The sequence below is a fragment of the Aquarana catesbeiana genome, linkage group LG04 (assembly GCF_042186555.1).
Source record: "Aquarana catesbeiana isolate 2022-GZ linkage group LG04, ASM4218655v1, whole genome shotgun sequence".
In the NCBI taxonomy this organism is placed as follows: domain Eukaryota; kingdom Metazoa; phylum Chordata; class Amphibia; order Anura; family Ranidae; genus Aquarana; species Aquarana catesbeiana.
In genome coordinates this window covers 572,466,461-572,494,168 of record NC_133327.1, presented here as the reverse complement: position 1 = coordinate 572,494,168, position 27,708 = coordinate 572,466,461, and the positions used below count along the sequence as shown (strand labels likewise).

Genomic DNA, 27,708 nt, shown 5'->3' with positions numbered 1-27,708 from the left:
CTCTAAATTTTGGCACATTGAAGACCCACTACATGTGCTGATGGGAAATGTATCATTCCATAAAGTGTTTCACAATCATCATTAAGCTGCCAAATTAACCACACATCACCTTGCCCTTTTTATCACGCTGGGCCTGCTAGGAATGAAACAGGTTTTCCAGACTACTACGTTAATGTGGGTGTGTCCCTCTGCACAATCATATTTTAAACTTACATCTTGCTATGCTTGGTGTTCACATAGCCAGGTGTAAAGAAGCAGCTGACATCTCTGTACAGAGCACATAGCTGTCAGAGGGAAAAATGGCAACCACAGGAATACAGGTGCCAGGCAACTATGATGTTGCGGACATTCCCCATGGATGTGGAGTTTTTAGAACATTTCCATATGCATTCATTCCTTTAGAACTGGTAAGTTAACCACCTTTTGAAGAGGCTTTGTGTGATAGATTGTTAGCACATAAAGTGTGGACTAAGGAATCCCATACATGTCCTAACAGATTAGCAGACTGCAGCTGTCAAATTTAAATGTTCTAAGCGTGCAGCTTGTATAGAGTGTATGTATACTGTGCCCAGAGAATATTCATACCTTTGAAAGTCAGTAGATTTCTATTGGTTTCAAAAAAAGGAAATTTGGTACTTGCTTCATTTTACATAATATGAAGATATGCGATGATTGCACATTTATGCTTTAATAGTTTGTAAGATTTTAATATAGGAATAATCCACATGCTTGCTGTTCAGAGGAGCATTACTATTTTTTGCATGATAGTCGTTAAAAAAAAAGTCAGTTGGAAACAGAGAAGGGGGACTAAGCTGGGAAGAGGATTAGAATATTCCTACTTTTATATCCTCTCACATTAGATGATCTCTTTCTTTTGTTAGGAATCTTCTTTTAAATGTTTTCTTTGAATGCTATTACAGTGCAACTTAAGACATAGAAAATAGGTACCAGTATTCTAAACAGAATTCCCATATTTGTAAAATAATTATAGCAATGGATAAAATAAAACTATATTTATGGCCTCATTCGCACAGGCATACCTATGCATACATATGCGCAAAGGGTCATCTCTTTGCACATTATTTTGGATAATTCTGTTTGATGATTCATTTTTGGGAAAGTTTTCATTGTGAATGATGGTTGGTCTGAGCACATACATGCACATTCATGCATTATAAAATTAAATTTCTTTGGAGGCAGATTAAGGAGTGATATAGACAACTCAGTATTTAACCAGCTTTTGTATTTTACAATTTTAATGCTGTCCTGATGAGGAGGGACTGCTGTAGGGAATAGAATAGAGAATGAAGGCTGCAGGATCATAGCCAATAGATGTTGGAGCCCATGTCCATTTTCTTCTAAACGGTTCTCCTTATGACTACAGGGCGTACTTAGTAGTTTTAGGAATTGTTCTAAAATTTAAAGGAGCAAATGCCTTTCACTAAGATTATAAGGTTGCACATTATTGAGTGATTGAAGTGAACACATCTCACCATTTTTACTTTCCAGAGTGAACAGCCTTAATACCTTTAGTAAAATCCTTTTGTATACAGGTCTAGGGTGATTTTCTCTATATAGTGGCAAGAATAAGTGTGTGAACCTCATGAAATTAACTGGTTTTCTGCAGTAATGTGCCATAAAATGTAATCTGATCCTCATCAAAGTCACAACAATAGTCTTTGAACAGGCTGGGTGTCCATAGCAGAACACCACCCTGCTCTCCAAAAAAACCCATTGTTAAGCACCTATGGCTTGCCGAAGAACACCTTGGCAAACCACAATGCTACTGGGAAAATGTTTTGTCGACTGACGAAGCAAAGGTTGAATTGTTCAGGAAGAATACTCAGTACTATGTATGGCACAAAAATTGCAGAGTTTACCAACATCAAACCATCATCCCAACCGTGAACTATGGTGGAGGGAACATCATGATTTTGGCTCGCTTCGCTGCCTTGGGGCCTGGACTGTTTGCCATCATCGAGGGGAAAATGAATTCCCAAGTTTACCAATATATCCTACAGGATATTGTCAGGGTGGCCGTCCGCTAGCAGAAGCTTAGTAGACATTGGGTGATGCAGCAGGACACTGACCCTAAGCATCAAAGTAGATCCACCACAAACTGGCTTCAGAAAAAGAAAATTCACTTTTTGGAGTGGTATAGTGATGCTGTAGAATGACCTCAAGAGAGCCGTTCACACCAGACATCCTACAAATGTGTGAGCTGAAGCAGTTTTGTGAAAAAGGAACACAGGTCTAATCCAAAGACACCAAACACACTAGCAGGTCTGATCCAGAGACACCAAATGCACTTTCTGGAAGTCATTGCCGCCAAAGAAAGTTCGACCAACTAATAACTCCAAGGGTTCGCTTACTTTTCCCCCAGCACTGTGAATGTTGCATAGTTACATAATAGGCGAAGTTGAAAAAAGACACAAGTCCATCAAGTTCAACCTATATATGTGATTTTATGTCAGTATTACATTTTATATCCCTGTATGTTGTGGTCGTTTAGGTGCCTATCTAATAGTTTTTTTAAATTATCAATGCTCCCTGTGGAAACCACTGCTGTGGAAGAGAATTTCACATTCTAACCGCTCCCACAGTAAAGCCTCTACGCAGTTTAAGGTTCTTCTAATTTCAGTGAATGGTCAAGTGTCTTATTAAATTCTCTTTAGCAGGAAAAATTTTATCCCTATTGTGGGGTCACCAGTATGATATTTGTACAGTGAAATCATATCCCCTCTCAAGCGTCTCTCCTCCAGAGAGAATAAGTTCAGTGCTCGCAACCTTTCCTCATAACTAATATCCTCCTGTCCCTTTTTTTGTTTTGTTGCCCTTCTCTGGACCATGTTTAATGTTTAATGGTTGTGTTCAATAAAGACACAAGAAATCTGAGATTTTTGCTTGCTATCAGCTTAAGCACATTGTGCTTTCTATTGTTGTGACTTAGATGAGAATCAGATCACCTAATATGGAAAATTGATGCAGAAAACCAGTTAATGCCAAGGGGTTCACATACATTTTTTTGCCACTGTAGCTGAGAAATTGGGGCTGAATTATCAAAGGCAGATAGGCTATTCACTGTGCAAGAGAATTTTTACTTAGCTTAGTGAGAGTGGTGAAAATGCAGTTTGCAAAGAATATCCATCCATGTACATGGAAATGAAAAAAAATTAGCATTTTTGCTTGCGCATGATTGGATGATGGAAGCCGGCAGAGCTTCTCCTCCTTTATTAAGGGAAATTTTGCTTACAAAGTGAGTTGCCTTTAGTAATGCAACCCTATAACCTTTGCAAAGAGACAGTGGATATTATATGACCTACACAACTTAGATACATACAAATGTTTCAGGTTAATATGACAATGGAGGTGCTGGATATCTGGCATGGACATACTATATTGTTCCACAACAACATACGCAAAGAGGCTCTGGGAACTTTCAAATGTGCACGTAAATCAATTTCAAACAAGCTCAATAGGTTTGGTGAGGCAATTTCCACACAGCAAGGCTTCCATCAGTTGGCACCCGTCAGTACTTCAAACCATAGAAATACAGAAAGAGCGACACACCAAAACTGGGTGAAAGTGTCCTACATAATATCAATTGTTGTTAAATAAGTCATATAAAAACAGCCAGCATGTTTTGGAAACAACAAGACTTCTCCTTCATCTGGGCTCAAGACAAGATAAAACTTGACTTCACAGACCTATATTAGAACCGATATTGAACTCTCCATATCGAGGAACAACTTGTCAGCATTTTCTGAACAGGAAAACTATATTGACTGTATTGCTCATCTTCACCATCAGTGCAGTAAAAGTAATAATCTTCATTCCTGTTCTTATTTTTTGAACATTTGCACACATGCTAGAGCTGCAGGATTCTGGCCAAAATGAGAATCATAATTTTTTTGCTTAGAATAAAAAGATCACAATTCTCTCACGATTCTCGCGACCTAAAATCTTTTACATTATATAAAATATATTGGGCTAACTTTACTGTTTTTTTTTTTTTTTTTAATTCATTAAAGTAATTTTTTCCAAAAAAATTGCATCTGAAAGACTGCTGCACAAATACAGTGTGACATAAAATATTGCAACAACCACCATTTTATTCTCTAGGGTCTCTACTAAAAAAATATATATAACGTTTGGGGATTCTAAGTAATTTTCTAGCAAAAAAAAAATCATTTTACCTTGAAACCAACAAATGTCAGAAAAAGGTTTAGTGTTTAAGTGGTTAAACTTTCCTCAGTTACACACAAAGTTTATTCCATTGACAAATTGTTACAATGTTTATACTTCGTTCCACTACTAAAGAATGTTGTGATTCTTGGCAGGCTACCTGTTTTTTTTTCTTCCTTTCTTTTGACAGCTGTGGCTTCAGAAGAGCAGAGAGAATTCTTTGCATAGCAAGAATCGTGAAACACTTTTGTCAAGATCGCAATGGGGAAAAAAATTGCGATAACGATTCTTGACGATTAATCGTGCAGCTCTAATACATGCATAATAGTGGCATGCATTTGTATAGGGATTTTGAATGAGAAAACTTCCTGTGGTTGCATTTCTCAATATCTGAAGTCTTTTCTATGCTTACTGTTGGAAGCCCTGCATCTAGTGGCTGTCTGTATAAAGAGTTCTTGGACAGTGGAATGTTAAACAAGCTTTAACGTCATATGGCATTGCTAATATAGGAGACAGGACAACCGAAGGCAATCATGAATTTTGGTTTATAGAAACAAATCTTTAGCTTGTAAATTCCTCTTGGACCTTACCCAGAGTAGGTTCAACTGGTAAAAAACTCATTCACAATTGTTATGTGTTGCCAGTTTGGGCATTTACTTATGTAAGCCTTTTATTGTGTTTTGGCATTGGGTGTGTATAGTGTATGTAGCTTTTCTCATTCTGTCTTGAGTATCTCACTAGATAAATAGACAAGGCTTACTTACATGTTAAGTCAGGCAGCAATACCACAGTTTGTAATTTTCATATTGTTTATTTATAATAAATTCAAGATTAATCACTGCACCAACACTAGTAAAGCAGCTGGCATAAATTGTATGGTGACAATAAAGGCATGAAAAATGAGTGTATGCAATGCTAAAAACGTAAAATTAACAGTCCATAGTGATTAAGACAAGTCTTTGTTCAGGGAAAAAACTGGAACCACCCACGGTGTAGACAGAGACACAATTAGGTGACTATGAAATTATCCTCCACCGAACATCAACACACCCGGCCTCTTACCAAAGAAAATGGACCACTGAATTACAGGTGGTCAAACAAGCATGATATGTCCACAGCGCCACAAAACCACTTCAATTGGATCATAGATGGCTGAGTCTTGTAGTCTCACCAAATGGGAATTCATGGGTACATGCATAGAATACAAGAAAGCAACTCCTCATGGTGTAGTATTTAAAACCAGGATAAATGTATTTATTAAAAAACAACCAGAGTACTCACATTTTGTTAAATAAAAACAGGCATGTCAGAAGCAGAAGTCTGTCATGGATAGTACTTGTTTCCAACCACAAAGATGGCCGTGATCGGCACGTTACAGCGTTGTGACATCAGAGCTCCAGCTTTGGTGGAGCTCTGACGTGCATTGTTATGCATAAAGTTTCTTCAAAGATCATATTTCTCCTGTATAGTAAGGGCTTGTGAACCTCCCCTAACTGCAGCAGTATCTAAACTCTTGTAAAAGCCTATGTGTACATGGGCACATAGGCTTTTATGGTGTTGAGTTTAGGAGCTTTGGCAAAAATAAGCCAAAAGCTCCTAAACTCAAGTTTACCTATTACAGTTTTGCTTATGACTTTGAATTTGTAAAATGCTATACATTTTTGATGCACCCAGCATAAAACAGCCCGTTTACAATGCACTAAACAGCTCCTTGAGAATACACAAAACTTCTGGAATATAGTAATTTGGACTGATCAGACCAAAACTGATTTTTATGGTCACAACCATAAACGCTATGTTTGCCGAGAAGTCAACAAGACCTATGAAGAACAGAACATTATCTCTACAGTGAAGCATGGAGGTGGATTTCTGCTATTTTGGTGGTGTGTGAGCTACAACAAAACAGAAAATATACTAAAAATGTATGAAAAGTTTTGTTTCCATAAAACCAATAAACATTTTGAAAGTAAAAATAGATGGCAAGATGAATGCACCATATTATCAGAAAATATTGGAGGAAAAATTTGTATTCATCAGTCCAGGAGCTGCACATGGGGCACATTTGGACTTTGCACCATGATCCAAAACATAGCACCAAGTGGACTTTCAGTGGCTGCAGCAGAACAATGTTTAGGTTCCAAAGGGGCCATCAAAATCTCTGGACCCTTAATATCACTGACCCACTTTCAGGGGATCTCAAACAGGCAGCTCATGCTGGCTACCAAAGAATTTACAAGACATGGAGGGTTTTTTGTTTTGTTTTTTACCACGAAGATTGGGCAGCTTTATGACAAGAGAACATAAATAGCTTAATTCACAACTATTACAAAACACTACAAGCCTTCATTGCTAAAGGGGCCAATACAAAAATATTAACAACTAGGGGTGTGCAAACTTTTTAACAGGACTATTTATTTTTTTCCTGTATTGCTATGGTTTGTTTAATGGCTGTATTATTCTGTGATACCTAATGGTTTAAATGATTGTGTTTGGTTTGATCACTTATGTTTTCTTAAAAAAAAAGGTCCACATCCTACAATTTCTACCATGGGTATATGAACTTATGAGCACAACTTTAGGATAGATTTAATTAGGTAGATGCATTATAAAATAAAAATGCTGAAGTGCAATGTCTCTTTTGAGACAATACTTTGGACATACTTATATAATGTGTTAGTGCTTTAACAGAGATGACATACCGTATGTCTTCTGCAGCTGTGGCAATATATTTGTGGCCAAGCAGTGATTCATGATAACTTTATCAGTGGTGTGGTTCACAGAAGTATTGTATCAGGTATTATGTACCTACCTAAATATCTGCTGTGTCATACAGTCTTCATAAGCATGAGGCAAGGGCCTGCTTAAATTATACTGTTTAACTAAAACATTTAACATTATTACCTTTAGGAGTAACTAATGAATTAGAAGAGTTAATAATAGTAAATTAGATGTAGCAGTTAATTATACATAATTGTGGACAGAAACTGATAGGTGATTAACATTTCTTATTTTTATTCTTTGATTGTATTACTATATAACTTTGCACATTCACACTATCCACACGTACACTTTAGGGTTTCTATATCAACATTCGCACAATAGTCATGAATAATACCCTTGTCAATATTTTTATTATGTGTGAATTTTATTTTCTGATATATAAGCCCAACTGCACTCAACTAAAAAATGATCCAATGATGTTGGGCTGTGCCCACACTGTGAAGGTTGATTACTTGTATAGGTCTAGGGCAGTGGTCTCCAAACTGCGGCCCGGGGGCCAGATGTGGCCCTTTGCTTGCTTTTATCTGACCCTCGAGGTACCATTTTATCCACAAATACAAATAACACAAATAATATACAAATAATGGAGCATAATTCCCCCGCAGACATCAATGATGGGGCACAATTCCTCCCAATGACACCAACGATGGGGTAAAATTTTTCTTCCAATGACACCAATGATGGGACACAATTCCTCCCAATGACACCAACGATGGGGCACAATTTCTCCCAATGACACCAACGATGGGGCACAATTTCTCCCAATGACACCAACAATAGAGCAAAATTTTTCTTAATGACACCAACAATGGGACACAATTCCTCCCAATTGCACCAATGATAGGGGCAAAATTTCTCCCAATGACACCAACAATGGGACACAATTTCTCCCAATGACACCAGTGATGCAACATAATTTCTCCCAATGACACCATTAATGGGACACAATTTTTTCCAATGGCATTTAACCACTTAAGCCCCGGACCATTTGGCTGGCAAAAGACCAGAGCGATTTTTGCGCTTCGGCACTGCGTCGCTTTAACTGACAATTGTGCGGTTGTGCGACGTGGCTCCCAAACAAAAAGCTTTCTTTTGGTGGTATTTGATCACCTCTGCGTTTTTTGTTTTTTGCGCTATAAACAAAACAATAGCGACAATTTTGATAAAAACGCATTATTTTCTACTTTTTGTTATAATAAATATCCCCAAAAAATATATAAATAACATTTTTTTTCCTCATTTTAGGCCGATATGTATTCTTTTACATATTTTTGGTAAAAAAAATCTCACTAAGCGTTTAGTGATTGGTTTGCGCAAAAGTTATAGCGTCTACAAAATAGGGGATAGTTTTATGGCATTTTTATTAATAATTTTTTTTTTTACTAGTAATGGCGGCGATCAGCGATTTTTATCGTGACTGCAACATTATGGCGGACACATCGGACACTTTTGGTGCTATTTTGGGACCATTCACATTCATACAGCGATCAGTGCGATTAAAAATGCATTGATTACTGTGTAAACGTGACTGGCAGTGGTTAACCACTAGGAGGCACTGTAGGAGTTAAGTGTGTCCTAGGGAGTGATTCTAACTGTGGAGGGGAGGGGCTATGTGTGACACGACACTGATCAACGCTCCCAATTACAGGGAGCTGTAATCAGTGTCCTGTAACTAGGCAGAACGGGAAAATGCTTGTTTACATCAGCATTTCCCCATTCTTCCCCTCCATGAGACGATCACGGGTATCCTGTTCGCGGGACCCGCGATCACACTCATGGAGGTCGTGGCGGGTGCCCGCATACCGCTTCTTAGAGGGCAACGTACAGGTACGTTAAAGCGGAGTTCCACACAAAAATGGAACTTCCGCTTTTCGGAACCCTCCCCCCCTCCGGTGTCACCTTTGGCACCTTTCAGGGGGGAGGGGGGTGCAGATACCTGTCTAAGACAGGTATTTGCACCCACTTCCGGCATAGACTCCATGGGAGTCTATGCCTCTTCCTGTCCCTCCGCGCTGTCTCCTGGGAAACACACAGCTCCCAGGAGATAGCGGGGACCAGTTACGATGCGCAGCGCGACTCGCGTATGCGAAGTAGGGATCCGGGAAGTGAAGCCACAACGCTTCACTTCCTGATAACCTCACCTAGGATGGCGGCGGCAGCTGCCGAGAACGGAGCGGGTTCTCGTCGTCGCCTGCCGACATCGCTGGACCCTGGGACAGGTAAGTGGCCATTTATTAAAAGTCAGCAGCTGCAGTATTTGTAGCTGCTGGCTTTTAATATTTTTTTTCTTTGGCGGTTTAGGTGGACCCCGCTTTAATCTGCCGTATGTGCCCTTCTGCCGACGTATATTGGTGTGATCTGGTCGGCAGGCGGTTAAGAAGGGGTGCAATTCCTCCCACTAACACCAATGATGAGGCATAACTCCTCCACTGAAACCAAGGAAGGGGCATTAATTTTTCCTACAGACACCAGGACCTTTTCTACTTTCAGTGGCCACAGTCCGGCCCTCCTAAAGTCTGAAGGACAGCAAACTGGCCCTTTGTTTAGAAGGTTTGGGGACCCCTGGTCTAGGAAAACAAAAACAAAAAGATTTACTTATCTGGTCCTCTATTTCTCCCCAATGCTAGACCGGTCCCCACAGCCTCCTCTCTCCCATGCTCTAGAGGTCTAGGATACTGATGTCACCAAGACCAAGGCAGGGTCCATAGCCAAAAAAAACAATTAACCCTTGCAGTGTAAGCAGAATTCTCCTGGAGTTGGGCTTCACTTTTACAGGAGGAATGTAACATTTATTTGGCAAATCCTATTTGTTCCATCGTTGTCAAATGGAATGTTATCAGAATGCATTACCTATTATACATCATGTTGTCTAGCTTTCTCTTTTAAATATAAGCAGAACTAGATGTGACATTCATTTAGAAAAAAAAGATACCTTAAGAACAACTGACTTTGCCCCATTCACACAAAAACTTTATATATAGAGGGAGATTTACTAAAATTGGTGTACACAGAATCTGGTACTACTGTGCATAGTAACCTTTCAGCTTCTAACTTCAACTTGTTCAATTAGGCTTTGACCAGATTCTGTGTGTAACAGTTTAAGTAAATCCCCCCCCCCCATTGTGTTAAAAACAAAAAATCCCTAACAAATGAGCGATTGCTGGTTATTTCACAAAATGAATTTACACTGGACAAATACCTAAACAATGTTTGTTCATAAATAGACACCTTTGTGTGTATGTGTGTGTGTTGGTGTATTGCTAATACTCCATATTCCCATCACGCACGTTCCTGGATTAAGCTCTAGAAGATTTGGGTGCTGCAACAACCACCAGATGGAAACTGATTCAAAAAGTCACAATGAGGATATTTGCCACACCATGGATCGCCAAGTAGTGTCCAAACTGATTTTTTAATTGAAACATGATCACATCACAGAGCAGGTAGTGCGATGTTTTGGAGTCACGCAGGACCCCTTCGTGACTTCACATGCCTGACAAAGGGGTCCTGCGTGACCCTGAAATGTTGCACTACCTGCTCTGTGATGTGATCATGCTTCAATAAAAAAATCAGTTTGGACACTACTTGGCGATCCATGGTGTGGCAAATATCCACATTGTGACTTTTTGGACAAATGTGATGGGATCATGCTTCAATAAAAAATCAGTTTGGACTCTACTTGTTGATCCATGGTGTGCTGGCAAATATCCTCATTGGTGTATTGCTTAACCTTTCTTTGTTTTCTAGTGGCAATTATTTGAGTACATAATAAATACAGTTAAACATTGATTATCATTTTAATTACATATAATTCTAATGTAAACTTATATAAATATTTGGATCAGACCTAATCTAATATATAAATGTTGTATTAGCTATTGTTTTACTTCAAGAAACAGAAAAGTTCATAACCTATGTACCTGATTTGTCAGGGTGACTGAAAAAAAATGGGTGTATTACACTGATGGATAGTGAAAAGTGGGAATATAGTTATTTTACAATTTTAATTATGTGTTAGGTGTCACCACTACCATTTTTAATTGTATTACTGCCATTGCTAATAATAGCCATATTACACTTTTTATAGTGAGTTTTACTCACCATACTTTTAAAAGATTGTAGGTATCATATCATGGCCATTTAAATGTAAGTTCTTAGTAGGCGTGGCATGTTTTGGACTCATTTTAATCCTTTGCTCTTTTTTTAAAATAGTTTTTTACAATGACGTCAGTTTGAAAGATGACGCAGATCTCTTTTGTTATATAAGGTTCATATAAGGTTCACTATATTATCAAACCCATTGACATCAGAAAAGTCTTTATTTTTCTTAATTGTTTTATGACCAGTTCCGCTGGCTTTCTACAGCTAGATCTGAATGGATGGGGAGAATCCATTGTGAGCTCATGCAACTTGCCAAGTGCTCCATAATACAAGAGGAAAGAAATGATGTTGAGGTCTTGTGCTTGAAACTTACATGCAAAAGGTTTGGCTTTTCACTGTGAAAAAATAGATAAATACTGCTGCTTCCACTGTCTGTTCACTTTAATAGTTACCACATTTGTTGTATAAACACAATTTATACTGCATATCAAAAAGAAAGTGCAACTGAAATCTCCGAGACCAGCCCAAGTGTGACCAGCCCAACTAAAAGATTAGATATTTGTATTTTTTTTTTAAGGTTCATGGGATATACTTCTATTTATTGCACATATATTTATTAATGTATTCACACAGGTTGTGCTTTTTTTCTGTACAAGCACACCTTACCTGGGATGTTTTGTGACACACCTTGTATCTCACACCCTAGGCTGTACGTAGTTATCCAAAAATAGCCTTTTGTAGATTTATGAAATGCTGCTAAGGAACACATCTTTAATTCAAACAAATAATATTAATATAATGAATGCTGAAAGAAGGACTGCCAGTTTCATTTGGTCCAAAGAAAATAATTAAAAAAGCAGACAGAAAGAAAAGAAAGAGAGATCCTATAATTAAGTCAAACGATTGAACAATCATTAAAAGCGTAATTATTTTTTTTCATTTAAAGATCATTCATTTAGACATTTTGTAGATAAGTGAAAGGAGACTATGCCCCTCAAAGGTCTCCAAAGCAAAAAAAAGCAAAAGGAAGATGGAATATCTCGGTACCCTGGATAGATTACACTTCAAGTAAAAGGTATTCATTTTATTGATACAAAAATTGAATTAAAAACAAAGTATCCAGATATGGATTACAACAAGGGTTTACAAAATTATAGATAAAGCCATATGATATGACAATACACGTGACACTGATGCTGAATATATTCCACAGTGGAGTAATATCCTATTACTTTACTTCTAGATTTTCTTCTAGATTTTACAAAAAAAAAATCTAGTAGTAAAGTAATAGGATATTACTCTTTATAGGATATAGCTCTTTATTTCCCCACCTACCCTTCCTATGTTTGTATTCTGTATTATATTTTTTCTTGCTATTATTCATATCCTATTACTTTGCCTCTAGATTTTATTTAGTACTGTTTCTCCTGAAGAAGTGGTAAAACGTTTGTGCAATGAGGACTGGATGTTTGTGCAATGAGGACTACTATCTCCTATGTACCACCGTGGAGTATATTCAGCATCAGTGTAATGTGTATTGTCAAATCATATGGCTAAAATGCATACCTTTTTACTTGATGTGTAATCTATCCAGGGATAGTCCATCTTCCATTTGCTTTTTTTGCTTTGGAGATCTTTGAGGGAAATAGTGTCCTTGCACTTATCTACTATTCTCTTTCCGATGATGGTACCCCCAACTTTTACTCTCTAGTAAGCTATTTGGAGGCTTTTCCATCATCATTTAGACATTTTATTAACATGGCATATGCAAAGTGCAATGATAGTGTATAAATGGCATTAACCCATAGCAATCATTATGATCTAACTTTTTGGCCGCCACAATTAAAATATTAATTCTGGTGTGTTCCTATCAGTTAGTGCACTTTGTATTTCTTTAATAAACTAGCCAACATATGTCTTATTGTGTGTGAGATTTTGTGTATAGTAAATTTACATTCTTTCTCAAAATGTTTAAATAGTTAAACAGCCCAGCTGTTTGTGGTTAAATTGTAAATTTATCTTGGCATTGACTAGAAGTGGAGCCAACACAAGAAAATAATTCAAAGTTCTTCTCTAAAGACCTAGAAGAATGACTTATTCATGTATATTTAGCCTCGTTGGGTTTGCAGGTAAAGGTTTTTAAGATACAATAAATTAATAACTCTGTAATGAAATACAGATGACTTGATATGGGACGTTCCTACCATTTTTAAAATTCCGAAATCTAAAAACCACCTTTAATTACATGCCATAAATGCATATTTTTTTAAATTGTGGCAATATCTGCAAACAACATTTCTGAAGGCAACTTCACAATAGACATTAGAGTATCTACTAGGCTGTAGAGCTTTCTGTAGAGCATTACGTTTCATTTCTGCGCTAATTTTTCGCAATAAATAAAGCAACTCTGTAGTCAAACTTGAATTCCTCATCCAATCTGTGCCTGAAAGAAAAGTAAATGTCCCTCCTGGCACCTGTGATGCTGAAGCCACTCCATTTGCTAATTTGAAACAAACATACAAGTATCAGATGTCCTAACACTTCACAGACTTAATGCTTGTTCCATGTTGGTGGTTTATTAAACTGTGAAGCAAGAATGCCAATGACAGATCCACAGTGTGCACCTTCAGAAATAAGTCATTTGTGGTATATTCCCATATTTTTATCCTAACAGGCCCTCTTTAGCCACAGTGCTGATTAAGTAAATGAGTGTTGCTTGATTCAGTGGAATGTTGCTGACTCACCGATTGGCTTATGAGTTGTGCTCATTATAGTTTAGAAAAACCAAAAGTTTTAATTTCTTCTAAATATTGGCAAAAATTAGGAAATCCTTGCAAAATTTCCCAATTTTGGTGAAATGCATTAGAGTTAATGGGGAAGATAAAAAAAAGGTGTTTACCTTTATAGACAGTTGAGATGCATAATGTTTTTTGGCACTGCATCTCAACTGTGCACAATAATGCAAAGACAATGCCAATGAGTATAGACAGTATAGAATAAAAAATATATACAGTAAAACCTTGGATTGCCAGCATAATTCGTTCCAGAAACATGTTTGTAATCCAAAGCATTTGTATATCAAAGAAAATGTCCCCATAAGAAATAATGGAAACTCAAATGATTTGTTCCACAACCATTTATTAATAAGTCCTTCAGTTTATAGTCCATATAAAAAGATTATAGCAATGTGATAGGTTGTGTAACCATAAAATGTCTGTCCACAAATGGCAGCCTCCACAAGAGGATTAGAAGCAAAATCTAGCTGGAGCTACAGAGTATAAAAAATGAAGAGAGGCGCCTCTAAGTGCCTCTATGTTGCTAAATGTTGTACCTTCATTAAATGTAAGCATATTGCTACACTTAGAGGCGCCTTTCTTCTCTTTTATACGCAGTTGTGACAAGACGCTACTTGTATATCAAGACATTGCTTGTTTATCAAGTCAAATGTAATAAAATATTTTGCTTGTCTTGTCACATGTGCAATAATATATATATATGTGAGTACACCCCTCACATTTTTGTAAATATTTTATTATACCTTTTCATGTGACAACACTGAAGAAATTACACTTTGCTACAATGTAAAGTAGTGTCCCCTCAAAATAACTCAACACACAGCCATTAATGTCTACACCATTGGCAACAAAAGTGAAAACACCCCTAAGTGAAAATTTCCAAATTGGGCCCAACGTCTCAATATTTTGTGTGGGCACCTTTATTTTCCAGCACTGCCTTAACACTCTTGGGCATGGAGTTCACCAGAGCTTCACAGGTTGCCACTGGAGTCCTCTTCCACTCCTCCATGATGACATCATGGAGCTGGTGGATGTTAGAGACCTTGTGATCCTCCACCTTCCGTTTGAGGATGCCCCACAGATGCTGTAGCTCCCCAGTGCCGGCAGCACTCATGCAGCCCCAGAACCCGGCACTCCCACCACCATGCTTGACTGTAGGCAAGACACACTTGTCTTTGTACTCCTCACCTGGTTGCCACCACACACGCTTGATACCATCTGAACCAAATAAGTTTATCTTGGTCTCATCAGACCACAGGACATGGTTCCAGTAATCCAGGTCCTTAGTCTGCTTGTCTTCAGCAAACTGTTTGCCGCCTTTCTTGTGCATCATCTTTAGAAGAGGCTTCCTTCTGGGATGACAGCCATGCAGACCAATTTGATGCAGTGTGCGGAGTATAGTCTGAAGCACTGACAGGCTGACCCCCAACCCCTTCAACCTCTGCCGCAATGCTGGCAGCACTCATATGTCTATTTCCCAAAGACAACCTCTGGATATAACGCTGAGCATGTGCACTCTACTTCTTAGGTCAACCATGACGAGGCCTGTTCTGAGTGGAACCTGTCCTGTTAAACTGCTATATGGTCTTGGCCGCCATGTTGCAGATCAGTTTCAGGGTCTTGGCAATCTTCTTATAGCCTAGGGCATCTTTATGTAGAGCAACAATTCTTTTTTTCAGATCCTCAGAGAGTTCTTTGCCATGAGGTGCCATGTTGAACTTCCAGTGACCAGTATGAGAGAGTGGGAGCGATAACACCAAATTTAACACACCTGCTCCCCATTCACACCTGAGACCTTGTAACACTGACACATGACATGAATTGGGCCCAATTTGGAAGTTTTCACTTAGGGGTGTACTCACTTTTGTTGTCAGCGGTTTAGACATTAATGGCTGTGTGTTGAGTTATTTTGAGGGGACAGCAAATTGACACTGTTATATAAGCTGTAAACTCACTACTTTACATTGTAGCAAAGTTTCATTTCTTCAGTGTTTTCACATGAAAAGATATAATAGAATATTTACAAAAATGTGAGGGGGTGTACTCACTTTTGTCAGATACTGTATATACATTTATATTTCCTCATTTTATGTGGGGAAAGAGGGGTTCATATATTTACATTTTCCTTCTAGTCCCTCTTATCACAACCTTTTTTATATGCATGAATATTAGTTTTTAAGATTTACATGCTTGTAATACAGCGTTGCTGTGGTAAAAGGGGAACAAAATCTCAATGCAATTCATAGCTTTGCTTCCTCAGGAGAATAGATCTATGGATTCACTAAACATATACTGTATACCACTCATATAAAACAGAAAAATGCTGAAATAATTAATCGTAGCCGTGCAAACAGTATTTTTTCTTACATGACAGTGTTCAACCCAAAAGACAAATCAGAGCAGCGTCCTAAATGTGTTCACAGAAAGAAAAAAAGAAAAAGAAAAAGAAAACCTTTACAGCAACAGTACATAGGTAACAATAAAAAAGTAGAAAAATAATACCAGAACACTAACAATCTAAACCACCCTACATGCACCCAAAAAACACTATATGAAAAAAAATACTGAATATTTTTTTCCAAGCAAAGTTTGACGAAGCATTAAACGAAATTAAGAGCATGCATTTTAGTGAAATTTCCCCAAGAACAAAACAGTTTTTTGCCATAATCCTAATCCGATTTTCTTATCCTGACAGGCTCTCTTTAGCAATGAGGAAGAATGAGTATTGATTTGATTCATTAGACTGAATGAAAGTTGACTGATTAATTTAAGAATGCTGCTCAGTCCATTGGGTAGGTGTGGTTTGTTTTTCCTTTTATCATGAGATTTGATGAAAGTGGCTCTACAGGTTTTTTTTACCTTAATGCATAATTACAGCCAGTGAAAAGGGAATGGGGACAGGGCCAAGCTGTGCTCTGTGTGTCAACGGACACACAGGACCAGCTCAGGAGCAAGCACATACCAGTGCCCCCATAACAGGTGGCTTGCTATGGGGGCACTAGACGGGGGGGAGGAACCAGCAGCGCCGGTGAGGGACTCCAGAAGAATATGATCCGGGCTGCTCTGTGCAAAACCATTGCACAGAACAGGAAAGTATAACATGTTTTTTTTATATATTTAAAAAATGAAATATAATTGTTTACAGTCACAGTCTGTAACCACAGAAGAGCAATTATAATTGTTGCTTGTAATGCTGTCTTGACAGAACAACTGACTGAGAGGTAACTAAGTACCACAGTGTTCCATAATCCTCCTGTATTGTGTATGAGCTTAGTTATAACCTTGGAGACCAAGGCAAACAGTGGATGATGCATGTTGAGAGATCCTGACATGCTAACGTGGAGTTGTAAAAAATCTTAATTTTAAATACATTTTAAACCCTGGGATAAAATAGCAGACACATTAAAGCTAAACAAAACACCCTATAATGCTTTAAAAAGCCTCATATATGCATTATAACAAATCCTGGAATTTGTGCCTCATCAGACACAAATCTTTCGGCATCCTTTAGGCAAACCGTCCTTAAATAACTTAAAAAAAATATAATCCACATATATCCATTTGTTTAATGATTTTAATGAACCCTTTGGAATTACCTGGATTTCTCCAGAGTGGCTGATAACACAAAACAATGCACTCTGTCATTAACAGTATCTCTGTGCTGGGTCTGTAAAACACACAGCACGAAACAGGGAGCAGATTGCTCATAATTGCTATCACCCAAGGGTTACCTTTCAGTTCCTTCTGCATTACAAACTGTACCCTTGCGATGGTCTAATCACTTCAATGGGAAGCCTTAATATCTGCCTGCCAGACTGTATACAGAATTCATTAAAATTTATGGGGACTGTGCAATGCAGTCAAAGGGGGAGATTTATTAAAATTGGTACACACAGAATCTGGTGCGGCTGTGCATAGAACCAATCAGCTTCTAGGTTTTATTGTCAAGGCTTAATTGAACAGAAGTTAGAAGCTGGTTGGTTACTACGCACAGCTGCACTAGATTGTATGTGCACCAATTTTAGAAAATCACCCCCAAAGTGTGTTTTGCTGTCCCCCACCCCATCACTTCCCTTTTTTAATCTGGATATTATATTGGAGATTTTTGACATGGTTGCTGACCTGGAAGTTGTCTCTGACAGAGAACCCTTCCACTTCTGCCTGAAAGTCAAAACATGCACACATAAAATGGTATGCTCCATTGTTGGATTACAGAATAGTACTGAAGTCCAGGCTAACCAATATTCTTACTTGAATATTGGTGTCTATTGTGTATTTGTTTCATATCAGTGCAGTAATTCAGCATTATACTTTGGCTCTGTGCAGGAGCTCCCTGTAATAAAGACCAGCCAGTGCTGTTCTCTAGTTGTGCAGGTTGACTGGTCTTGTATCCGCCCCCTCCTGTAGCTTTGTTTAGATGGGGCCTGCTGAGCTCCTCCCGCAGCTCTGCTCTCTGCACAGGTTATGCAAAGCACAGTGATGATGTGACTGATAATTATACAGTGTAATAACTGGGTTTGAAAAGGCATTTGATGCACACAAGCAGATTTACCATAGCTTCAAACTATTCCTTATTTGGAGGGATAGTCCCTCTTTTGAGACAAAATCTCTCCATCCCTTATGCAGGCTCAGTTGTCCCTATTTTTTGGTCTGATGGGTGTACATGACTTTATAAATATACTATTTTACTACTAAATTGGGATGCTGTACTAAACTTTTTATCCAATCTCTATACTGAGGCATTTGTTATTTTAAAATGCCAATATACGGTATATAAAAAAAGAGGTAAAAAAAAATAAAAAAATAATAATGTGTTGTTTAGTCAATCATTTTCTACATATTAGATAGTGGTCCATATAACCAGGGCCATGGCATGGACGTGTCCTTTGAGTACTGTGTACTGAAAGGTGATCCTTTTTATCATTTCAGAATGTTTGGAGTTATGAATTTATATCCTTTGTGGCCATTGAGGAATATAATTAAATTCCATTTTTTGTGCCTGGAGTTCAGCTTTAAACCTTGCTGCAGCATTTAGCAGTTCAAAGCGTATTTATTACTGTATATACAGCTGCATAATGAATCTATTATTGTAACAAATAAAGAGGGTTCAATTGGGCTCTGAAATAAAAAAAAATAGCAAAGGATATGCCAATATGGTGTGTTCTAGCCTCAATCCAAAACACCTAGTTTGTTTTTTTGTCTGCGCTCTTTTCTCTTAGCTATTTGCCTGAGTCATTTCTGACAGGTTATGCCAACACTATAGAGAATCCCAGGAGATGGCCCCGCCTCCTCCCCTGCACAGAGAAGGTGATTGACAGCCCACTGTATAGAGAGGGTGTGTCTTTTCCCTCCATTCATGTCTCAGATTACACTTGGCTCTGAGCTTAAAGGGGTTGTAAACCCTCAGCGTTTTTCACCTTACTGCATTCTATGCAGTAACGTGAAAAAACTCCTTTAGTGTAGCAACCCCCCAGCGCCCCTGTTTTACTTACCTGAACCCTGTCTTTACAGCGCCGGGAACGAGCACACCCGCTCTCGCCGGTATCTCAGGTCCTGATTGGATACATTTATAGCAGCGTAGCCATTGGCTCCCACTGCTGTCAATCAAATCCAATAATGCGGGAGCCAGGGGGCGGGACCGAGTCCTGCTGTCTGTGTCAATGGATGCAGCAGCAGGACTCGGGAGCACACCCGCACGGGTGTCCCTAGAGAATGGCTTCCCCAGGGGTGACACTCGATGTGAGGAGGAGCCAGGAGCACCGCTGAGGGACCCCAGAAGAGGAGGATCGGGGCCACTCTGTGCAAAACCCTTGCACAGAGGAGGTAAGTATGACTTGTTTGTTATTTATAAAAAAAAAAACTTTAGTGTCCCTTTAATGTTGTGCAGTGTGTGACATCAGATCCCAGCCCCTTGCTTGCTGAGAAAAAGCCTTTGATCTGAGTATTTTGAAGGGCTGTGGAGAAGAGATTGCTGCAGATAAACAGGTACAACTTCTGTGGGAGGATTTATCGCTGTGTATCACCTGAGGCTGGTCACTTCAGTAGGTATATGCAAAGAATTACAGTCACTTTATTACAACTTTACACATGAGCTCATGAAAAACAAGTTATCTGTCTGGTTCTTACAGTGCTGTGCATTATCTAAAATTGTTATTAAAAAAGGAAACGGGAAGTAAGATGACGTTTGTGTTTTCTCCCATGTTCATTATTGGTATTGTTGTTATAGTGCTGAAAATAGTACCAGGTTAGCATATATACTGTATATATGTTATTCTGCACAGGCACGCCTGCAGGGTTTAGCCAGCATATAGAACTTATAATCAAAGGGCAGAAGTATCCAGGGAATGGGAGCCACAAAGCACTGCACATGTGTGCGAACACCATACGACATAACAGCACACGCCTGCGGATTAGTGGTATTTGATTAGTTGAGGGGCACTCCTGAATTGGAAATGTGATATTTTTCATTGTGCATGCAAAGGCATCTTTATGGGTTTGGGAAGTGTATGTCTCCACTCCACCATCTGCTCATAACATTATGCAGCTTTCCTCACTTCTATGCAGAAGCCCTCTTGCTTTTAAAACTCTGCCCCCTACCACTACTCTGCCACATGCCCATCCACTTACCCCTGCTCTCACTATTCTTGCCTGTCTCCCTTACCACTCTGCAGTCATCCACACTCTTAATACTATGCCACCTCTTCTGCCCTCTGCCACCTCCACACACTCAGGGTCCCCCCATGCAACCCTGCCATATGCTCACCCCTGCTCTCACCACACTACCCTGCTCACCCCTCTCACCACTCTGCCACACAACCCCTGCTCTACAAACATTTCCCCCCACTTCTTCACCACTCTGCTATGTGCCATGCTCCATTCACCCTTAACACTAACCTCAGCCCCCCCACCCTTCCCTGCCCTTACTACTCTTCCCCACCCTTACTACTCTTCCCTGCCCTTACCACTCTTCTCTGTCCTCACCAATCTTTCCTGCCCTTACCACTATTCTCTTGCCTTCACTACTCTTAGCTCCCCTTCCTTGTCTTTACTATTTTCCCTGCACTTACCAATATTCCCGGTCCTCAACACTCTACCCTTGCCCTCACCACTCCACTTCAGTCTCAACTGCACCTATTCTGGTAGCTGCTCTCAAATTTTGGATTGTTCATCACTTTTTTGTATCAGTGACAATGGTCACCGGGACAGAGAGGATGAATCTACCCAGCAGGGACACAGATAACCACAAATACTTTACAAGGTTTTACACTATATCCAAAACTTACTAAAAAAGATATAGATTTACATATATTTTAGTTTCTACATTTTAGCTCCAATTTAGTTTTGGCACTTTTTAGCAATGTCTGTAAAATGAGTCAAACAGATGATATTTGAGCTCAGGGATGCGATGGTGCCTGGGACACCGACCTTTAACTAAACTAGTACTAAAAAATACCCCATGACAAGAAACGAACTAAAGCTGAAATACTAGTTCTGATTGGACCGATCATTTATAGAAATTTGACCAATTGGAGGTCAACCATCTTTTTGTCAGCATGCTGCTTATTTTATGTCAGTTGAACTTCAAATAGCAATTTGACTTCAGAATATAGCTCCATACCAACCAATCAACAATGCCAACTGAGTTTTATTTCATAATAATTTGATAAGGGATAAAATGGTGTTTAGGTGTACAGGTAATTTAGGGCAGTGCAACATGACAAATCCTTAATTAAATGGAAGTTACTTATGTACTGTACTACCTTAATTGATTAATCACAAGATAATTATCAAGAATGTTGTCACGTCTATTCACGTAAAACTGGTTGTACAGCCCTTGCTTCATGTTGGTTGCACCTCATAGATTTTCTCCACCCTGTTGAATATGTTGTCTCCTGATTTAATGCAAGTCAACTGGTAATAACATACTGTAAGTAGTAGGTACACGAGGTGGCTCAGAGGTATGCCCTGCAAGCCGGGGGTCCTGATTTATATATTCTCTGGTATGATTATTGATTTCAACTGCCTGGGTGCACAGCTCAAAAGCTGCTGGTCACTTACATGTTGGGTATTTTGGAGTGTATGTGACTGAATTGAATATTAGATATTAAACTTCCCTGTGCCAGGGACAGAAAATATTATTTCTATATAGAAGAAAATGTCAATTGGTTGAAAAATAGGGAGACAAGTATAGAAGAAAATTAGCAAATAAAAAACTAAATTCTAAACCATCTATTCCTGCTGTATTGAACTGTATTGTAATCATACTGCCCCCCCCCCCCTACATTGTAAAGCGCTGCGTAAACTGTCGGCACAAGATAAATCCTGTTTAATAATAATCAGAGGTAATAGCATATTTTAATTGGTTTTAATTACCTTTATTTGGCAGCACCTGAATATGATTGGCTGCTATAAGCGCCAGATTTACTTTTGCAGTGTATGTCATACCGCAATGTTCTTCACAATGTGAATCAGGAAAGTACCTTATTATGACCAGTTGTTGAAGCTGACAATCAGGAAAAAGTATTTATTTCATATGACTGCCAGCTCCATCTAGTGGCCATAATACAGTATTTTCCCGATGTCGCTGAAGAGAGACAACGTAGCCTAATAACATTTGGTTTTGCTCCCATTTTCATGGATTGAATGTACATGTAGTTTTACAAGATGAATAGCTCTGCACATTTTTTATACACATTCAAATGTTCAAAGCTTTCTCATTAAAATTTAAATGTGATAAACCAATGCTAAAAATAATGTATCTTAATGAAAAAAAGAAAACATGAACCAGCAGGTTGCTGCAGGGGTTAAAATATTTGATAGGTGCATTCAAAATGCATTTTCCATAAATAGAAACATTCCCTTATCTCCAAAAACTGGTCATACTAATAAGTGCCTCCCTCCCATACCAGACCATTTTTCTGTTTTACCCTGCATTCTCTGATAACATAAAGCACATCAGAAAGTGAGCACCCCAACCCCAAAACTCCACCTGCAGGTTTATGATTGTTATATTTTTGCCAGCATACATTATTTTTAGCTGTGTACGAAGAAAAGTTAGGTTTTAGAGCTTAGTGGGTTCTGTGCGCAGGGTGGTTGACGCACTGCTCTTGCGTCGATTTGCCAGTTGTGATTGCCACAAAGCAGCCAATGATTAATTTAATTCTAGATAGTCAGTCAGGTTTATAGTTAAAATTTAGATATAATATTTTTATATTATGTTAGAGACTGTTGTTTACTAACCATTATGTATCTTAGCTCATGTAGTATGTCCTTACAGCTAACACAAGGGAAAAGTTATTAATTTCAAATATATAAAATGTAATCTTTAGGGCGGCACTGAATAAAGCTGTTTGTTTTGCAGTGTTGGCTATGTTGCGTGTTTTGATATTTAATCCATCATCTGCCTTTGCATGCTATGTCTAATAAAATAACAATTGTAAGATCAAATGTGTAGTACCTAAAAAAATAGCATTTTTTTTATAAATTCTCCATAAAAGTTCAACATGGTCCGGACCCATTCAGGTATGATCACTCCTAGCAGAATTCATAAAAAAATATTTTTGTGAGATTCACATCAAATCTGTATAATCTGATCTGTATTTACACAATCAATTCCTTAGGGTCTATTTACATTTGTGCAGCGTGGTAATGCATGTGCGTTATACATGTTATGCCATGCAATAATTTGCGTTGCATTAATGCAAATCAACAGCCAACACCTAATTTTTGAACATGTCACAAATTTCTGCTGCAATACATTATAGTGTGTTGCCATCAGTTACAGAATGTTTCAAAACATGCATATTACCTTAGTATGTTGGGGTGCTATTCAAAATGAATGGCACTGAAAGTGTGTCAAGTAAGACATGTCAGAGCCGAGTAGGAACCTAGGGGAAGCTTTCTTCGGCCCGGACATTTACTGTTTAGGGCCAAGTTCAGATATGTGCGGCCTCGGTTTTCAGCCTGGGATCCAGTGCGTTTCTGTTCACCAGTTCAGGTTTGAATCAGCTCCAAATTTTTACCTAAATTCGCACCTGAACTGGAACCCAAAAACGCACAGGACCCTTTTGGAAACCGCACCACGGCCACCCCAGACAAGTGTGAAGCGGCTCCATTGAGAGCCAGTCACATTCACATGTCAGCTGCACACAGAAGGTTTTTTACCTTAATGCATAGAAAGTGTAAAAAAAATCCATATGCAGTGCATCTCTGCAAGACCCTGCAAGTACAGAGATATATCTGTTGATCCAGATAGATGCCCTCAGCTTCTAAATCCTGTTGTGGACTGAAAACACATGAATTTCCTCAGTTTCAATACGTCAGCAGACCTAAATGACAAAATAAAAGATGTTCATTGTTTGGATTTATGTAAAATTTAAGGGGGGGGGGGGGTGGCCTAAGCAACTTCACACGCAGATCTAATTACCTGCCTTATTTCTTGCTGAATTGTCCAAAATAATTCTGTGAGTGGCCCTGTCACAGAACGAATCGATTTTTTTTGGAGGAGCCAGATAAAAAATTGTGTGCCTACATCCAATTAGATACAGGCATGTTTTTGTATTCTGACAGCTGTTGGTTCCGGCTGTCAGAATACAATAAACTGCCATTCATCCATTTATGCTGTTAGGCATGAATGGGGGATTTGAGTGATTTCTCTTGTTCTGCCCATGAGACTAAACAAGAGAAATCTTAAAATGTATAGTCAACTTAACATGTACAATTTCATAATATATGGATAAAAGTCTGTAAAAATGTATCTGCGGCTATAACCATCAAAATATGTGATGGCCATTTGTAGGGGGCCTATCAGTGACGTACTTAGAGGGGTGTAGTCTGCACTAGGTGCTGACACTCAGGGGTTGCCAGGTGTGAGCTTCTCAATCTTTTCTGCTGAATGGCGTTGCAGTGTGTATGCTACTATGCTTAACAGTGGCAGTTCAGAGCCAAGGGGGGAGGCTCCTCCTCGGCTCCAGTCATATGACACAGCAAAGCTGAGGACAAAGCTGAGGACTTCCCCTCATCCTAAAATACCAGTGTTTTTGGAAAGTTGGTGGCGGAGATCTGTACTGAGAGGACAGGCGCAATATTCCCCAAACACAGGTTCCTGAAAATGGCTGTTTAGTAATGCTGGGTGCTGTAATGACCACAGGCTGGATACTGTAGACAATCAGAGTGAAGAAATATCATCAGCACACCAAGGATTCCTCAAAAGGGTCCAAAGCTTTATTCACATGGTCCACATACGGCAATGTTTCTGAGCCACCTCGTCACTTGTCTGATAATGGGGCACTGCGTGGCTCCAAAACATTGCCGTATGTGGACCATGTGAATGGGGCTTTGGACCCTTTTGAGGGATCCTTGGTGTGCTGATGACATTTCTTCACTCTGTACTGAATATGGGGGCTGTACTGAGAGGTTAGGTTGGGAGGGGAATTTAGGGCTATGGGAGGTTATCTGTACTGTGGGTGATTTGGTCTTGGGGGGATTTGTACTGGCAGGAGGAGTTCATTTTTGCTAGTATTCTGTACAGTAGCCTGTGCATTACCTACTCTTGACCCCTGTACTCTCTGTGTTATCCACTCCTGGCCCTTGCATTCATGGTCATATGGTCATACATACATACTCCTGACCCCTGTATTCTGTGTGGTATACACTTCTGACCTCTGCCCATTAACTATTTCTGACCTCCGCAATCTCTGCGTTACCCACTCCTGACCCCTGCACTCGGAGTTGTACACACTCCTGACCCCTGCACTCACAGTTTTACACACTCCTGACCCCTGCACTCTCTGCATTACGCACGATCTTGTACATTTCATACTCCTGACTACTGGAATCTGTATGTTGGGCTCTATATGACATATTCATGAACAACTCAGTCTTAGTACATTATGTAGTCCTGAAGTACTTCCTTAGGTTAGGGAGGTGTGTAGAAAATTATATGTAATGAAAGGGTTTCAGTTAAAAAAAATAGTTTTGTAGGTACCTTTTTAGACTCTTGCTTGTTTTACAGCAATAAAGTATTTTGTGTGGGTACAAGGACTGTGACATCTATGTGCTGTGCATACAGTGAGTAGGCTGTTTTTTTAACCGTGCTCCTTGTATCCCCTCCCACTGTTAGTGCAATTTAGCCACTCCCACAATTTTGGTTCAATTTTTGGGGGGTGGTTGTTAAATTATATTCTGCAAGATATGTCAGGCATGCGACAAGCTATCATAGTACTTTATATTGCTACGTGTATCTGTTACTTTGCTCATTACAGCAGCTGGATAGAAGTGTAAGGGCAAGAAGCCAATAATACAGACCTCAGGCGTTTTTTCTATCTTAGTTGTCTTCAAAAAGACATTGAGAGAAATCTCTTCATGTTTAAACAATTCTGGAAAAGTTAAAATGTGCTACTTCATTCTATGACATTTACACATGAATGATACACTATATTACCAAAAGTATTGGGATGCCTGCCTTTACACGCACATGAACTTTAATGACATCCCAGTCTTAGTCCTTAGGGTTCACTATTGAGTTGGCCCACCCTTTGCAGCTATAACAGCTTCAACTCTTCTGGGAAGGCTGTCCACAAGGTTTAGGAGTGTATCTATGGGAATGTTTGACCATTCTTCCAGAAGCAGATTTGTGAGGTCAGGCACTGATGTGGACAAGAAGATCTGGCTCCCAGTCTCCGCTCTAATTCATCTCAAAGGTGTTCAATCGGGTTAAGGTCAGGACTCTGTGCAGGCCAGTCAAGTTCCTCCACCCCAAACTCGCTCATCCATGTCTCTATGGACCTTGCTTTGTGCACTGGTCCAAATCATTTGGTGAAGGGGAGATTTAAGGTGTGGGGTTGTTTATCAGGGGCTGGGCTTGGCCCCTTAGTTTCAGTGAAGGGAACTCCTAAGGCATCAGCATACCAAGGCATTTTGGACAATTTCATGTTCCCAACTTTGTGGGAACAGTTTGGGGTTGGCCCTTCCTGTTTCAACATGACTGTGCACCAGTGCACAAAGCGAGGTCCATAAAGGCATGGGGTGAAGGAACTTGACTGGTCAGCACAGAGTCCTGACCTTAACCCGATAGAACACTTTTGGGATGAATTAGAGACTATGAGCCAGGCCTTCTCATCCACATCAGTGCCTGACCTCACAAATGCGCTTCTGAAAGAATGGTCAAACATTCCCATAGACACACTCCTAAACCTTGCGGACAGCCTTCCCAGAGTTGAAGCTGTTATAGCTGCAAAGGGTGGGCCAACTCAATATTGAACCCAATGGACTAAGACTTTGAGCCGTTAAAGTTCATGTGCGTGTAGGCAGGCATCCCAATACTTGGATAATATAGTGTACGTCTGTGTCAATATACAATATAAAACAAAAATCTATCAGCGCAAATATGTGAAAGAAATTGTGACCAACATCACCTCTTCAATAATAAATACCAGTGAGTGATATTGCATAAATATCACACAAATGACACACCAAAAATACCCCCCACCTGGCTGCTGCATACCCAGAAAATGCGTTCACTTCACATAAATAATATCAATAACAAAACAGTGTAGCGCTACCTAAATACCAAAATAACTGAAAATAAGTCCTCATAGGAATATATAATTAACTTGCAGAATAGCAAGATACTAAGTGCACAATCAAATATCAAATGTGTACCTTATTTGAGAATAATAAACACTGAAAAATAATCACAGTGAAAGTGACACCAGAAAAAATCAAAATTATCAATAAATCAAGAATTATGTGAAAAAAGTCTGAAAACCAGTCCTCCAAAATCTTCTGAATGAAAGTAGCTTTCACCCGACAAAACACCAATAGTGCAAAGATTTCAAAAGTGCAA

General features: G+C 39.1%; 1 protein-coding gene across 1 annotated transcript in view; it reads left to right on the top strand.

Moving 5' to 3' along the window:
• Nucleotides 1-201: 201 nt before the first annotated feature.
• The window catches only part of LOC141140662 (MAL-like protein), a 50,835-nt gene continuing 23,328 nt past the window's right edge, over nt 202-27,708 (top strand). The window contains exon 1 of the mRNA XM_073628062.1: nt 202-407. Within this exon, the coding sequence (XP_073484163.1) occupies nt 300-407 (108 nt within the window). The 5' untranslated portion in view covers nt 202-299. The remainder of the gene's footprint in view (nt 408-27,708) is intronic.